General features: G+C 33.1%; 1 protein-coding gene across 1 annotated transcript; it reads left to right on the top strand.

Moving 5' to 3' along the window:
• The first annotated feature begins 246 nt into the window (after positions 1 to 246).
• Positions 247 to 741, top strand: LOC131640436 (AT-hook motif nuclear-localized protein 23-like). Its single transcript, XM_058910829.1, has one exon. It carries the CDS (start codon positions 247 to 249, stop codon positions 739 to 741), a length of 495 nt encoding a protein of 164 aa, XP_058766812.1.
• The last annotated feature ends 14333 nt before the right edge of the window (positions 742 to 15074 follow it).

Genomic DNA, 15074 nt, shown 5'->3' on the forward strand with positions numbered 1-15074 from the left:
GTGAATGAACATTGAATCAATTGTTATGTTTTTTTTGCTCTGAATTTGTTATTATAATTCTATCAATTTTATAAATTGTGATATATGTACATATTTTAATATCATTTTGACCATTGAATTTTGATTAAATAATAAAAATTTAGTATTTAGATTTATAAGTTGCATCCCACATTCAATTATACCACTATAAATATTGTTACTCTCTTCCTCAAGGAGGATCAGACCACACCATCTTTTAAGATATCCATGGATAAAACTCAAGGCTCTATGAACAAGCCTAAACCCCCTATTAAGATTAAGGAGGACACTAATACCACTATGAAGCGAATTCTTATCAAAATCCTTGCTGGAAACGATGTATTGGATTCCATCGTCAATGTTGCTTTGCATCATCAAGCTAATATCATAGTACTAAAAGGTAGTGGTCTTATCTCTGATATTACTTTTCATAACCCAGTGTCCCATGCCTATGTATTCACATTACATGGACCCTTTCAAATGACATCTATATCAGGAGAATATGTTAATACCAACTATGGTTGTGTTCCTTCCGGGCTCACCGATGAACCTATTTATTCCTCCTTTTCCATTTTCTTAACCCGTGGTGATGGAAAAGTGTTTGGTGGGGTTGTTCAAGGAAAGGTTAAGGCTGCACGTGATATTCTAATCACCGCCACTCTTTCAAAGAAGTCCAAGTCTTTTAGGGGAGGCCACAATCATTTGAAGTATTCAAGAATTTAAAAAGATGATTTGAAATACTTTGGACCTGAATGCAAAAACACTCAGATTATGTATGGTTATGAGAATGTCATGCAGTGGAATTATTCTACCTGTATCACTAGTTACTAGATATCAAAAGGAGTCTTAAAGGTTTTCTAATTGTTTTTTAAAATCCTTTTTCATTAATGTTTAAATAAAATCTGCTTAATTTCATATTTTATTAGTTTCATCCATTTATCATGTGTTTCAGTCCCACTCCTTCATTTTATTTGACTCACATTTTTTTATTAGACATCTATTTGTTGTTGATACACAAAAAAAGTTTAATGTGTTTTTTATGGTCTGTAATTTTTTTAGATACTCGAATTAAATAAAAAAATATGTGTTTGATAAAAAAAATATAAATTTTCTTATAGTTATATGTTCTATGAATTTATCATGTTAATCATCCCCCCATATTTATCTTTGTCTCGTATTCTTTTAGTTAACAGATGTTTGACATTGATACAAAATATTTTTATTGAGTATTTTACCATCGTTAATTTTATTAGATGCACGAATTGAATAATTCTGGAGATATTAATTTATGAATTATCGAATGGGGTTAAAGACAATATAATAATATTAGATTTATCTTTCTATTGATAATGTCATAATCGTATGTGATTATGAATGTTAATTCGTGTTTTCAAAAAATGTGATTCTTAAAAATTTGGCAAGTAAAATCTATAAATTTTAAAAGAAATTATAAGACAAATATATATATATATATATATATATATATATATATATATATATATATATATATATATATATATATATATATATATATATATATATAATTCAAGGATCTTCAATTCAACATTATAATCCACTCACATCATCCATTTGAAGAGAAGAGCTTGATTCAATTGGAATCCACAAAATTGCAGTTCATCTGGAAAAATTAACTATGTAGGCCAACCTTTGAGTTTTGAGAAATTTGGTCAACTATGGACTTTTGAAGATCAAAATCATCAAAATATGATTATTCAAGTCATTTGATCAAGAAAAATCAAGAAAATCAATCAAGACTTAGAAAAGTTCAAAGACTTTTTCTAAGTATTTTCAAGTGTTTTAGTCATAACTTCATGGAGAAGTAACTTCAAATTTCAAGTATGCAACTGAAAAAACTCCAACATGAAAGTTCTAGACCTTAATCCAATGAACAACTTTGTCAGACATAAACTTTTCCCAAAAAATGAATCATTTGAGATATATGGGCTCATGAAGATCTGTCCAACACTTAGCAAAATTTTTAAGACTTGAAAACCTAGTTTTCTTCAAACTTTGTGGCCAATTTTTACCAAGATCCAAAATGAGTTTGAGAAAACTTCCAACAAGTGGATTGAATTATATAGAAAAGGTTTTCCAAAGAAACCATTAGCATGAAATTGCAAGCCATAACACTTGAATGCAAGCCATGAACATGAAGAACAAAGCTTCAAACTTATCCAAATCTGCAATAATCTTGAAGTAAAGCCCCCCTTGCTTGTTCTAAACACCATAATCAGAAGATTTCCCCTGCTTTTGAGCTATGGACCAAGTGGTTCAAGTTTTAACCAATGCATAATGCCATTTCAAGCATAAAGCCATGACTTCCATTTTGGAAAAGTGACTTTAATCACAAAGTCCACTCTCCTTGAGCTTCCAACTTGTTTCTTCTGCACCAAAAGCAACACAAATCCAACAAGCAACCACCAAAAACTCAGAAAAGCTTCCCTAAGTTATGATTAAATCTATCCAAGTACCATTGAGACCATAACTTTCTCATTTCTTCACAAAGAAGTAAAGTGGTATAACTTAAGTTTGAAGCAACCTTTTGATCTGATTTTCCCTCCACAAACCACATTTTGTGCCTATAAATAGAGGCCTTTGCTTCTGAAATCTAACACACCACAATTCTCCAAGTCACCCCCCACGTGAGATTCTCATTTTTATCCATTTGCAGTTTGAGAGCCATTTTAAGTTCTAAAGATTGTGAGTGTCAAACAACCATTCAAACAACTTCTAAACATCATTTAGAAGTTGTTCATCCTAATCACCACCCTCAACACACCTCAATTCTTAAACCCACGTTCTCATTCAAAAACTCCATTTTCTCACTTTACACAAATTTGCAAGTTCTGAGTTTCTCTCAAGTTCTTTGCAAACTAACCATCCAGACACTTCATATACATCATATAGAAGCTATCTAAACCCTTACATTACATCTGTAACATCTCTATTACCACCCTTCATCCTCATCCTTCGTATTTACGTATAGAGTTGAGCAGAGAGATTGGGAACGATTGAAAGCAAAGTAAGCACATCAATAGCACCAGGGAGGTTCAAGGAAGCTTATAGGATCATTCATTTAATGCTGGAACATCATTCAAAGGGGCTTCCATATCCTTCTGTTCGGTAAAAATCTTGAACTTTTAACTCATAATTTAAGCTATCATTTGTGTTCATATTTGATCCATTATTGTTCAGATGATTGATGTGATCTGCAGTCCTATGAAAAATAGGCAATGGTTGAGCTTGATTGTTATTTAATTAAACTTTGGAAAAACTAGTTTGCTTCTGTGTTTATCAAAAATTCGAAAGCTACAGTCAATATTAATTTGTTTTAAGCACATGGTTGAGTTCTTTGTGAAATTCTACGCAACTTTGATCTTTAAACTTTTGCATTTGGTTGAGAAACAAGAGAGTTACCATTTTCAAGAATTGAAAGCTTGAAATAAGAATTGATTCTGCAGCAGAAAACTGGTTTTTTCGAGGGGGAAGTCAGTTTCTAGGAAGTGGGTAACCGGTTTCCACCACTGATTTTGACTTATGGAAGTGATTTTTCAAAGGGGAGATCAATTTTCACATTATGGGAAATCGATTTCCTGAAGCAAAAACTGAAAAAAAATTACTAATTGGTTTTAGGGAAATCGATTTCCCCATATTGGGAAACGGATTTCCTGAAGCCAACTTTAAAAAATATTAATTGTTTTTCCATCATTTTCTCAAATTGTTTCTATGAGCAAACTAACTCCTTTTGAGCTAATTTTTTACACACTCCTTGTTTATGTGATATATTTTTTTTGAATATATTTTGAAAAATCCCAAAATATTTTATTTTAATCATTTTAAATTAAATCGAAAAATAGTGTTTTTATGCCTTTTAATAAAAAACAAAAAATGTTTTTTTTGCCCAATGTCTTTATTAAATTTGTGTGATTCCTTCTAGGATTAAACTTAGCTTCCTTTGAAGTTCATGACATGTTCCCTTAGAGCACCTCCAGCGGAGGTTCTTTCTCTCAGTACGCCAGCATGGATTTTATAGCAATACTACTTTTTCAATAAAATGCCATTGGAGTTGGACAACATGGCACAACCGTTGCATCACAGTGCAACGTTACTTTGAATATAATAATAATAAACACAAAAAGTAATTGGTTTTATAGATTTTATTTCATTTTCTATTTATTGTTTTTATGTTATTTTAATAATTCTTTTGTTTCTAAATTATGATATTTAAATTTTTTATTTTCTAATATTTAAATTTAATTTTTTTAAAGATTTTTAAAAATATATATAAATAAAATATTAATATATAAAGTAAAGTTGTGAGACCCAATATGAGTTCTTTAGAGTTGCATCATTGGAGTTAAAATTAGATGAGTTACTTCAAGATGATGCGACTGAATGGATCCCATAAAGAACCCAAATATGGGTAGCACCATTGGAGATGCTCTTAGTCAATCCAATTAGGGTTTTGTTTAATCAACTTTTAATTAATTAGGCTTAGGTGAATATAACTAAAAAACCCTAAAACCCTAATTGTGTGACCCTTGATCTTTTGATCCCAAAGCAATGCCATGTTGATATAACTTGTTGCTATGATCTCTTTGTTTATCCACTTGTATATACATGCTTGTTGATTTATATTTTGTACTTAATTCTTTGGTTATGTTATTATCTTTGTATATATGCATTGTCTACTAACCCCACATGCATGAGATATTTATCCCTCCATCATCCATCATATTCATTCATACATGAAATGGTCTTGAGGTATGTCACCCTTTTTTCCATCAAGCTTTTATCTTTGAGTTTACATCTTGATATTGTTGAACTCGGCCTTGATTGTATCCATGATGCACACACACACACGCTTGAGGTCATCATTGATTGCTTAAGTTGTTGCCTAAACTCTAAAGGAATGGGAATGGTATTGGCTAAAATTGTCAAGGTACTCAATCTCTCTTCCAATATCTTTTATCTTTGTGCTTAGTATTGTTAAAGCTTTGCAACCCACTTTTTTTAAAAATGGTTTTTTATTGTTAAATCTCAACCTTTTTAAAATCAACCCTTGGTTTTGTATTGTTAAATCTCAACCAACATCTTTTAAACCCTAGCCTTGTATTGTTAAAGCTTAGCTCCTTTTATTAAAACTTGTTAAGTATTGTTAAATCTTAACATTTTAAAAACCCGTTGAGTATTGTTAAAGCTCAGCACCCAAAAAGATTTTGCCACTTGGCTCTTTTATTTTCATTTTAAGAGGAACTACAAAAGCTATGACTTCCCTATTGCACTTAAGGGGTATGTAGGCCTAAGATGTGATATCTTATCGAGCTCACTTTTAAAACCTTCTTTTCTCATCCTCCCACTCTATTTAAACAAAACACAAAGGCATTTTATAAACAACAATAATAACAATATTTTCAAAGAGGTTCCTATGGAGTACCATATATGTGAGGGGTGATTATGTTTATTATTTTGATTTTAAAAACATTTGTGGGTTTTATTTGCTCTTTGTCCCATTTCCTTTGGAAACAATAAAGCGCGGTGGCGACTCAGTTAAAACATATGAGCTAAGTGAATTCAATGGCTTTAGTCTCACAAATTTCACCGCTACAAAGAAGAAGAAGAAGAAGAATAAGTCTCATTATAGTGGTTTATATTTTTATGTAGTATAAACATTAATTTAAATATCCATACTTTTATTATTTTTGCACATTGTCAAATGAAAATGTGTTTTTTATTCAATTATTTCTTTTATCCTTATGTATTTATTATTTAAAAAATTATAGTGGCACGTTTCTTTTAATTCGCCCAAGGCACCCAAACTCAAAGGACCGACCATATATATATATATATATATATATATATATATATATATATATATATATATATATATATATATATATATATATATATATATATATATATACAACAATTTCATAAATAGCGATATATGTACATACTTTTATATTATTTTGACTGTTGGTTGAATTTTCAATAAATAACAAGAAGTTAGAATTGAACAAATTGGTGAGAAATGGGACCTCGTGCGAAAAGGGGACGAGGGCGGCCACATATGGTGCCATCGTCACCGGTGAACACTCCATCACTATCGATACTTGTGATGGGAACTCCGATTCACACTACTATTAAGTTTGTTAAGAAGGACAATTCTAAGGAAGAGGAAAGTGAAGGGAATAAGGTAACTGATGAAACCCTAAAATCAGCTACTACGGAAATGAAAAGTGATACTGTAATCAAAGATGTGGAAGGAAATCGAAAGCTGTGGGTGGATGTACTCAGTGAGAATCGTAATCCGATGAAAGGATTATCGATCTATTATGTTGCTTCAAGCTTGGTTAATGGCTCTAGGGAAATTGAGATTGAGGAGGATAATATTGCATCGGAAGTGAAATTCTGGGTAACTGCGTTAATTCTGTATGCCATGGGGGAAGAATTGAGCATGAATACTGTGAAGAATTTTATGGTGAAGACTTGGAATTTTATTAAGCTTCAAGATGTGTACTATCATGATGATGGTTACTTCTATTTGCGATTCCACTCTCAATCGGATATGGATGTTGTTCTGATGAAGTGATCATATACCCTTAGAAACATCCCTATGTTACTTAAGGAATGGAAACCAGGTTTCAGTCTACAAAGAGACTTATTGAGAACCCTTCCCCTGTGGATCAAGCTCCCATAACTTCCTCTCCATCTATGGGGGCAAAGAGTTTAAGCAAAATAGGAAGCACCATTGGGTTACCAATTGTTATTGATGAATGCACATCAAGTAAGCTGCGTGTCTCCTATGCTCAAATTTAAATGGAAGTCGATATCACAAAGTCACTCACTCATGAAATTTCCATCAAGGACTGCGAAGGGAGGAAGCTAGCTCAGAAGGTGGAGTATGAATGGAGACCCTTGTATTGTGAGCAATGTCATAAAATTGGACATCAATGTAAGCACGAAGAGAACGAAAAGGAGAAAAAGTGGCAACCAAAACCAAAATGTCAGGGGGCTTAGTAAGTCAAGTAAACTTCGAGAGATTAGCTCCCGTCTCTATAAGTTAAAACCTGAAGTTGTGATTTTGGTTGAAAATAGAGTAAATTAAGATAAAGCAAGTCTGCTAACAGGTAAGCTCAACCTTTAGAACAATTTTATAGATAATTACCAACATCATGCACATGGTAGAATCTGGATTACTTGGGACAATAGTAAAGTTGATATGCAGTTTGTCTCGAGTTCTAATCAGTATATACATTGTGCTTTCTATGATAAGCTGGGTAGTTTGACGTATTGGTTAACTTCAACCTATGCTCACAATCAACTTGATAATAGAAAAGCCTTATGGAAGGATATTGTCAAGCTGCACCAATCTATTATAGGTCCTTGGTGTGCTATGGATGATTTCAACAATGTGGCTAGGGCTAAGGATAGAATTGGAGGTAGGATGGTTGTTGAAACTAAGTACAAAGATATGCAGGACATGATTTTTACCCTACGATTCCATCTCATTTGTATCATCGCATTTCATCATATTATACTTTATGTCTACTAACCCTTAATCAAAATTACAAAAATATGTCTTTCTTTTGTTATTGTTAGAGAGGGACTGAGTCGAAAAAGCGAGATTTGCGAGATGATTCGAAAATGTTGATGTAAAAGTCAATATTTCGAGTCTATTCCAAATTTGAGGTTTAAAGTTCCGTTATATTTATTTTAATTTCATAGTTTTAGTTTTTCTTCAAAAATATCAAAAATATAATATTTTCATTTTTATTATTAGCATCTTTTTGTTCTTAATGTTAATTTTGATTCTTAAATTTTAGTTCTTAATTCTATTTGAGTCTTATTTAAGTTGAATTTTTAAATTAAAATTTAAAATCAACTTTAACCTTTTCCTTTTTCTATTTAAGTTCTAGTTTACTTTCTATTTGCCCTTTTTTACTAACCATCTTTATTACTATTATTATCACTTTTATTATTATGCATTTGTTCTAGTCTTCATAAAATAAAATAGGTGAATTGCAAGTCCATGGGGGACCCATCCAAAGACTAATTCATGTTTCTTTACACCAACATTTTTTCACCAAATCCATTTTACATTTCACCTCCATCCACCACCTTGTACAACCTGCAAAATGAAATACAAAAATAGTACAAGTTCATAACAAGGACCAATTGTGAAAAAATACCACTCCACTACCCTGCACTAAAACCTGTCCATATCTATATCAGTCCAAAAATTGCACCAACATAACCATAACAAGAACCTGCATCAAAAAGCAATGAGACAATGTATCAAACTTGTTCAAAAGTTCTCCCTTTTCCCCCCAAAACCCACCTCAAATCCTCTATAAAAGAGAACTCAGCAGCTACAAGAAAAGGAGGAAGAAAAAGCTACAATTGCTATGCCAAAGTTACTTCAAAAACTTCCTCCAGTTTTTCACCAAAAATGCGGCTCAGTTCCATAAAACACTCCCTACACAAACTCTAAACCAACAAAAATCAACCAAACAAATATTTCACCATCTGATATACTTTTAGAACAAATCCACTCACCTTCAACCACTCATCTAACTCTCAACAAAAATCATCACAAATCGCACACAGAGCTTTCATCAACTTCATTTTATTCAACGCAAAAAAGTCCATAACCTACAGCCTATTTCAAATTAAAATCCAACAACTTCTACACACCTTCAACACCATACATGGCCTAAAAACCGCACCTCATCGCATTACCAGAAAATCACGTACCGAACAACATCATCTTCAACGCATCCAACAACCTTAAACGTGACAAAACAAAACTCATATTGAATCAACAAGTAACACGCACAACGACTTCACAGGGAAATCCGTTCACAATTCCACTTTCTGCAGATTCGTGATTCAACGTGATATCAACTTCGTATTTATCAAACGTTGGACACTGTGTCTGAGTTATTCTCAAGTATTCCCCACCGTGAATCCTATTTTCGTTGCCGCTAATTTGTTTGTATTTGTTGTTGATTTTTATTCACCTTGTGTTAATGATTAGCTCTTGTTTGTTATCCATGCTTTGTATGAGTTTAGAGAGGTAGAGGGTTTTGGGTTTGATTGTTAATGAGAAGCGAGTGAGGCCGTGAAAGATGTGAGGTTAGGGCTTGAACAAAGAGCTGGGTTTCAATTGTTGTGGTTACGTTTTGAATTTGAAAAGCAGAAGAAACAGAGCTGAGAGTTTGGAATGTGATTGAAAGAAGAACAAGGATGGACCAATTAAGGGTGGGAATAGGCTAGGCTAGGCTTTATAAGGCCTGGGCCTGGCCTACGATAAACTTATAAGGCCTGAGCCTGGCCTATGGCCTACTATAGGCTCATTTTTTCAGCCTGGCCTGGCCTTTTTAAAAGCCTGGCCTGGCCTGAAAGCCTATTTAAAAGCCTCTTTCTTATTAATGTTTTCAATTAATGCATATTACTTAAGAAGCCTTATAGGTCGCATATATATGAACATTTAGACCAACCTATTTAGCATTTTTTTCCTAATATATATGCATATATAGACCAATCTATTTAACACTTTTTCTAATATATATGCATATATAGGCCAACCTATTTAGACTAATTTTAATATATATATATATATATATAAATAAATATAGGCCGGCCTACAAGGCTTTATAGGCTTTTTTTTAATAGCATAGGCCTGACCTATTTTATTAAATAGGCTTTTAAAAAAGCCCAAGCCTGGCCTTTTATCAAATAGGCCTGGCCTGGCCTGGCCTTAAGTAGGCTAGGCTATAGGCCCCTGTAGGCCGGCCTGGCCTATTCTCACCCCTAGGACCAATTGAGTTGAGAGGAGGGGTAAGTTTGTTTCTAATGTTCTAGGTTTCTTTTGCTTTTAGTTGTAATCCGGGCTGGATTAGTTGTTAAGCCCAACGAATTGTTATATTTCTTCTATTTTGACATTCCATTGTTATATTTCATTAGCCCATCTATATGTGTTCTTGTTATTATAGCTTTAATATTTTGTTTATCTTTTTTTTTTAATTCCAATTTTGCTCGATAACAAAAAATATAAAAAATATGTTTTTATCTTTGAATTTTATTTTCTCTGTAATTATTAAAAATACCAAAAATATTTGATTAGACTTTAATTTTCAATAGTAGGTAGAATTAGCAATATTAGGATTTAGAATTCCCCCAATTCGTCATACGTTTAGTTTTCTTTTTCTTTTCAATCTTTTTAAATATTTAATAACTTTAAAAAGTAGAGAAAGGTGAGCATCCTTGTATCGGGATCTAGTTCACAACTATCTACATTTCCCCCATATAAAAATACCCAACAAAAAAACACTTAAAATACTTAATAAATTTCAGACTCTTAAAAACTAGAGAAAGGTGAGCATCCTTGCATTGGGATCTAGTTCACAACTATCTACATCAAAAAACACCAACCAATTCAATTTTCCTTTTTTCTTTAAGAACATGTTAATTCCTTTCCACGATAATTTTTTAAGTCTCCAAAGGTCAAGCAGCAGTGGAATGGGACGTTTAACATCGTTCATTTAAAAAACACAAAACACATCAAAATTTGTAAGTCGAACTACGACTGCTCTGATTCCTTAATTGGGATACATAGGCATTAGGTTGCGGGGCCTAAACGAGGACAATCTTGTATATATTTCTTTCTTTTCTCCGTGTTTCTTTTGTTTTCCTTTTTCGTGCGTTTCCCTTTAGCTTTTAGCTTTAGACTTTTAGATAACACCCTTATATTTAGACTAACAAGAGTGGATCCCGTTGAGTACGACGGACGTGAGGAGTGCTAATCCCTTCTCCTTACGTAACCGACACCCCTACCCTTTTCTCTTGGTCATAAAACCTTTGTTTGTTTCCCCTATAGGTTTTACTCGATGTTTTCCTTTCCCATCTCTTGGGATAAATAAATAATCGATGGCGACTTCATTGATTTCATTTGATGATTTCGAACAAGTTGTTTTAGTAATAAACATGTTACAGGCACAATATACTTAAGAATTGATAGAGTTCTTGGAAATGTTGATTGGTTCCCAGGTAGCATGGATAAAGTCTTGAAAGTTCTCCCACCTAGTGTGTCTGACCATGCCCTTTTGTGTGTGGATGGGAAGGTTCATAAAGGTAATTAAGTTAGAAGGTTTAAATACTATAACTGTATGGATGATTTGACAGGGTATGAGAAAGTGATTAAACAGAGTTGGAATAAGCCTCTACATAGGGAGCCTATGTTTGTACTTTGGAGTAAACTACAAAGACTTAAACTTGAGCTTACCAAATTTAGTATATCTATGACCAATGTTACTCAAGAGATGGAAAAAGCCAGAAAGGAGTTAGAGGTAACTCAGACTAATCTTACTCAAAACATCATGGATGTTGTGGTTGTGGCCAAAGTGAAAGAGTGTACAAATAATGTCATAAGATGGAATGAGTTAGAGGAGAATATGCTGAAGCCGAGAGCAAAGATTGATTGGTTGAGGATACATGATGGCAATAATGCTTATTTTTATGCAACCATAAAAACTAAATACTAAAACAAGAGTATGCAAGTTCCGCACCAAAGTGATGGGACTGTTTTGACTGATAAAGATGATATTCATAATAAGGTGATGAACTACTACAAGAACATTATGGGGACAACTGCCTCTACCCTTAAACATGTGGACATTGAAGCCATGATGAATGGAAAGCAAGTTACTAAGTCTCAAGGGGATACTCTTATTGCCAAGGTTACTGAAGAGGAAATTTATAATGCTTTGAAGGTCATTGGAGACTTGAAAGCACCAGGTATTGATGGCTATGGAGCAAAAAAATTTAAGTCCAGCTAGCAAATTATTGAAGCTGATGTGATGGATGCAGCTTAGGATTTCTTTGAAAAAGGTAATCTTTTCAGAGCTTTCAATGGCAATGTAGTTACCTTCATCCCTAATAATGAACATGCCAAGACTGTGAAGGAGTACAAGCCTATAGCCGGCTATACTTCTTTCTACAAAATTATGTCCAAGGTGCTGACTAATAGACTGGGTAAAGTTTTACAGGATGTTATCCACCAAAGTCAGACAGCTTTTGTGCCAGGTCAAGTTATACATAATCACATCCTTTTAGCTTTTGAGTTAATGAATGGTTATTCTAGAAAGGGTGGGACTCCCAGGTGCATGATGCATATAGATTTATAGAAGGCCTATGATATGGTAGATTGGAGTTCCCTTAAGTGTATATATCTTGCAAGAGATTGGACTGCCTAGCAAATTTATTGGCTGGATAATGAAAGTGGTAACTACTGTTAGCTATAGAGTTAATATCAATTGTGATTATAATGATATTTTACAGGCTAGGAGGGGCATAAGGCAAGGAGACCCTATATCTCCTTTGTTGTTTGTGATTCTGATGGAATACATGAATATAACTATGACAAAGATGTAAAAGAATCCAAACTTTAATCATCATAGTAAATGCGAAAAGTTAGCCATCACTCACTTGTCATTTGCTGATGATGTTCTTTTGTTTAGTAGAGGGGATATTAAATCAGTGGAGAGGATTTTGGGAGCTTTTAATAGTTTTTCTGAATCCACAGGATTGATTGTGAATCATAGGAAATGCAAATTGTTTTGGGGAGGAATGGAGAATGATGTTTCTGCTGCAATCAAGGATTTAAAAGGTTTTGCACTAGGTCAGTTGCCCATAAGATACTTAGGAGTCCCTCTCTCTTGTAAGAAGTTGAATTTGAATCATTATCTCCCTATGGTGGATAGAATTACCAGTCGTATTAGGCATTGGACTACCAAGCTGCTAGGTAGAGCTGGTAAAATCGAGTTGGTGAATAGCATAACCACTGCCATTGCCCAATATAGGATGCACTGTTTTCCTTTTCCAAAATTTTTTATCCACAAATTTGATGGTATTTGTAGGTCATTTGTTTGGACAGGTAAATCAGAGGTGTGTAGAAAGAGTCACGTGGCTTGGAAGAGAACTTGTAGCCCTTTCCATCAATGGGGACTTAATATTATAAGTCTGGAGGTGTGGAATTCTATAGTTCTGCTGAAGTGCTTATGGAATTTGTGTATGAAGGTGGAAAATCTCTAGGTAAAGTGGGTACATGTGTATTACTTAAAGGGCAGAGATGTGCAAACAATTTTCATTCCACATACTTGTTATTGGATTCTGACAGCCATCATAAACAAGAGATCTTTTATTCCTCTGATTCAACAACAGTGGGATACTATGTTGACCAAGAAATATTTCTTGATGAAGTAAGTTTACCTGCAACTTATTGATGATATCAATAGAGTGGATTAGAGACATCTTATGAGGAATTCTCAATGTAATTGAAGTTTACCGGCAACATATTGCAAAATGCTCAGTGTGATTTATGTAGTAATTCTATTGAGACTCAAGATCATATCATGTTTGAGTGTAGAATAACAAAGGATATCTGGGAAAGGGTGTTGCAGTGGCTGGGTGTCATTCACTTAGCGCTTATTTGGAGGTAAGAGCTATCGTGGCTGTTAAGAAACACAAAAGGGAAAGGCTGGAGACATGGTCTCCTAAAAATGGTGCTGGCTGAAATAATGAATGTTGTGTGGCTTTATCGGAACAGTGTGGTTTTTCAAAATAAAAACAATAGAGATACCATAGTGCATACTATAATTGATACGATAGTGTATAGGAGCTAGATGAGGCCAAAATGTAGAATACACATAGAGAACCTATTGATGTAATTGGTTTGTAGGAGTTTTGTTTTGTTTGTTGCTTGGAAGGTTGGATCGTATGCGATCTCCTTGTAGTTTTGACTCATTTTTGGAATCTATATTATCTTTTATTTATAAAAACAAAAACAAGAAGTTAGAATTTGACTTTAAAAGTTTCATCTCTTGCATTCAGTTCTGACACTTTAAATATTGTCACTATATGCCTAAATGATTATATTATATAACAATGACATAGAATATATGCACACCCTCTTCTAGATCTCCAAAATCAGAGAATGAATTCTCATAAAAGAAACTCCTAAAGGTTCCCCGCACCGTCAAAGTGGAAGAAAGAAGAGGGCACAAAGTGTTAATCTCTAACACGAGCACCAACAACCACTATGGAAGTTTTTTAATGCCAATACCACCACCAAACCATTATCCTTCAGGACATGCATTGATCATTGTAGAACCCAAGGAGGATAACGCCACACCATAATTTAAGAGATCCTAGGATAGACCATCAGACTTTTTGAACAATCTTAAACTATATTAGGATCAAGGAATATATTGATAACATTGTGAAACCAATTCTTATCATATAATCTTTGTTAAAAACAATGATGTGGACTCTAATCAATGTTGATTTGCTTCATCAAGATAATAACACAGTACCAATAGATGGTGGTCTTGTCTCTGATCTTTCATTTCATAACCCAAGGTCCCAAGACCACGTCTTCACATTACATGGATCATTCCAAATGGCACTATCTCAAGAGAATATGTTAATATCAGCTATGACTGTATCCTTTTCATTAATGTTTTAATATAATCGACTTAATTTCTTATTTTATAAGTTCCATCCCTTTTTCATGTGACTCATTCCCCCTCCTTTCATTTTTATTTTTCTCATAGGTTTTTTTATTTAAAGTCTATTTGACATTATTACACAAAATATTTGTAATATGTTTTTTATGGTCGGTAATTTTACTTGAATGATGAATTACATAAAAATTATGGGGTTGATGAAAAAATATATGAATTTTTCTTATTTTTATATGATCTATAAATTTATCATGTGATTAATTCGCCCTAATTTATTTTTCTCTGTCTCATATTTTTGTACGTTCACATGTGTTTGACATTGATACACAATATTTTTAATGTGTTTTTTATCGTCTTTAATTTTTCTAAGATACATGAATTAAATACTTTAGAGATATTAAGCAATGAATTATAAAATGATGGTTAAAGATATTATAACTATGTTAAATTTATCTTTATGTTGAGAGTGTCATAATTGGGTGTGATTATTTATGCTAATTTGTGTTTTTA

Source organism: Vicia villosa, unplaced genomic scaffold (genome assembly GCF_029867415.1).
Source record: "Vicia villosa cultivar HV-30 ecotype Madison, WI unplaced genomic scaffold, Vvil1.0 ctg.003129F_1_1, whole genome shotgun sequence".
Lineage (NCBI taxonomy): Eukaryota > Viridiplantae > Streptophyta > Magnoliopsida > Fabales > Fabaceae > Vicia > Vicia villosa.

Coding starts and splice junctions, on each gene's coding strand:
- LOC131640436 (XM_058910829.1), top strand. CDS start 247: ATGGATAAAACTCAAGGCTCTATGAACAAGCCTAAACCCCCTATTAAG.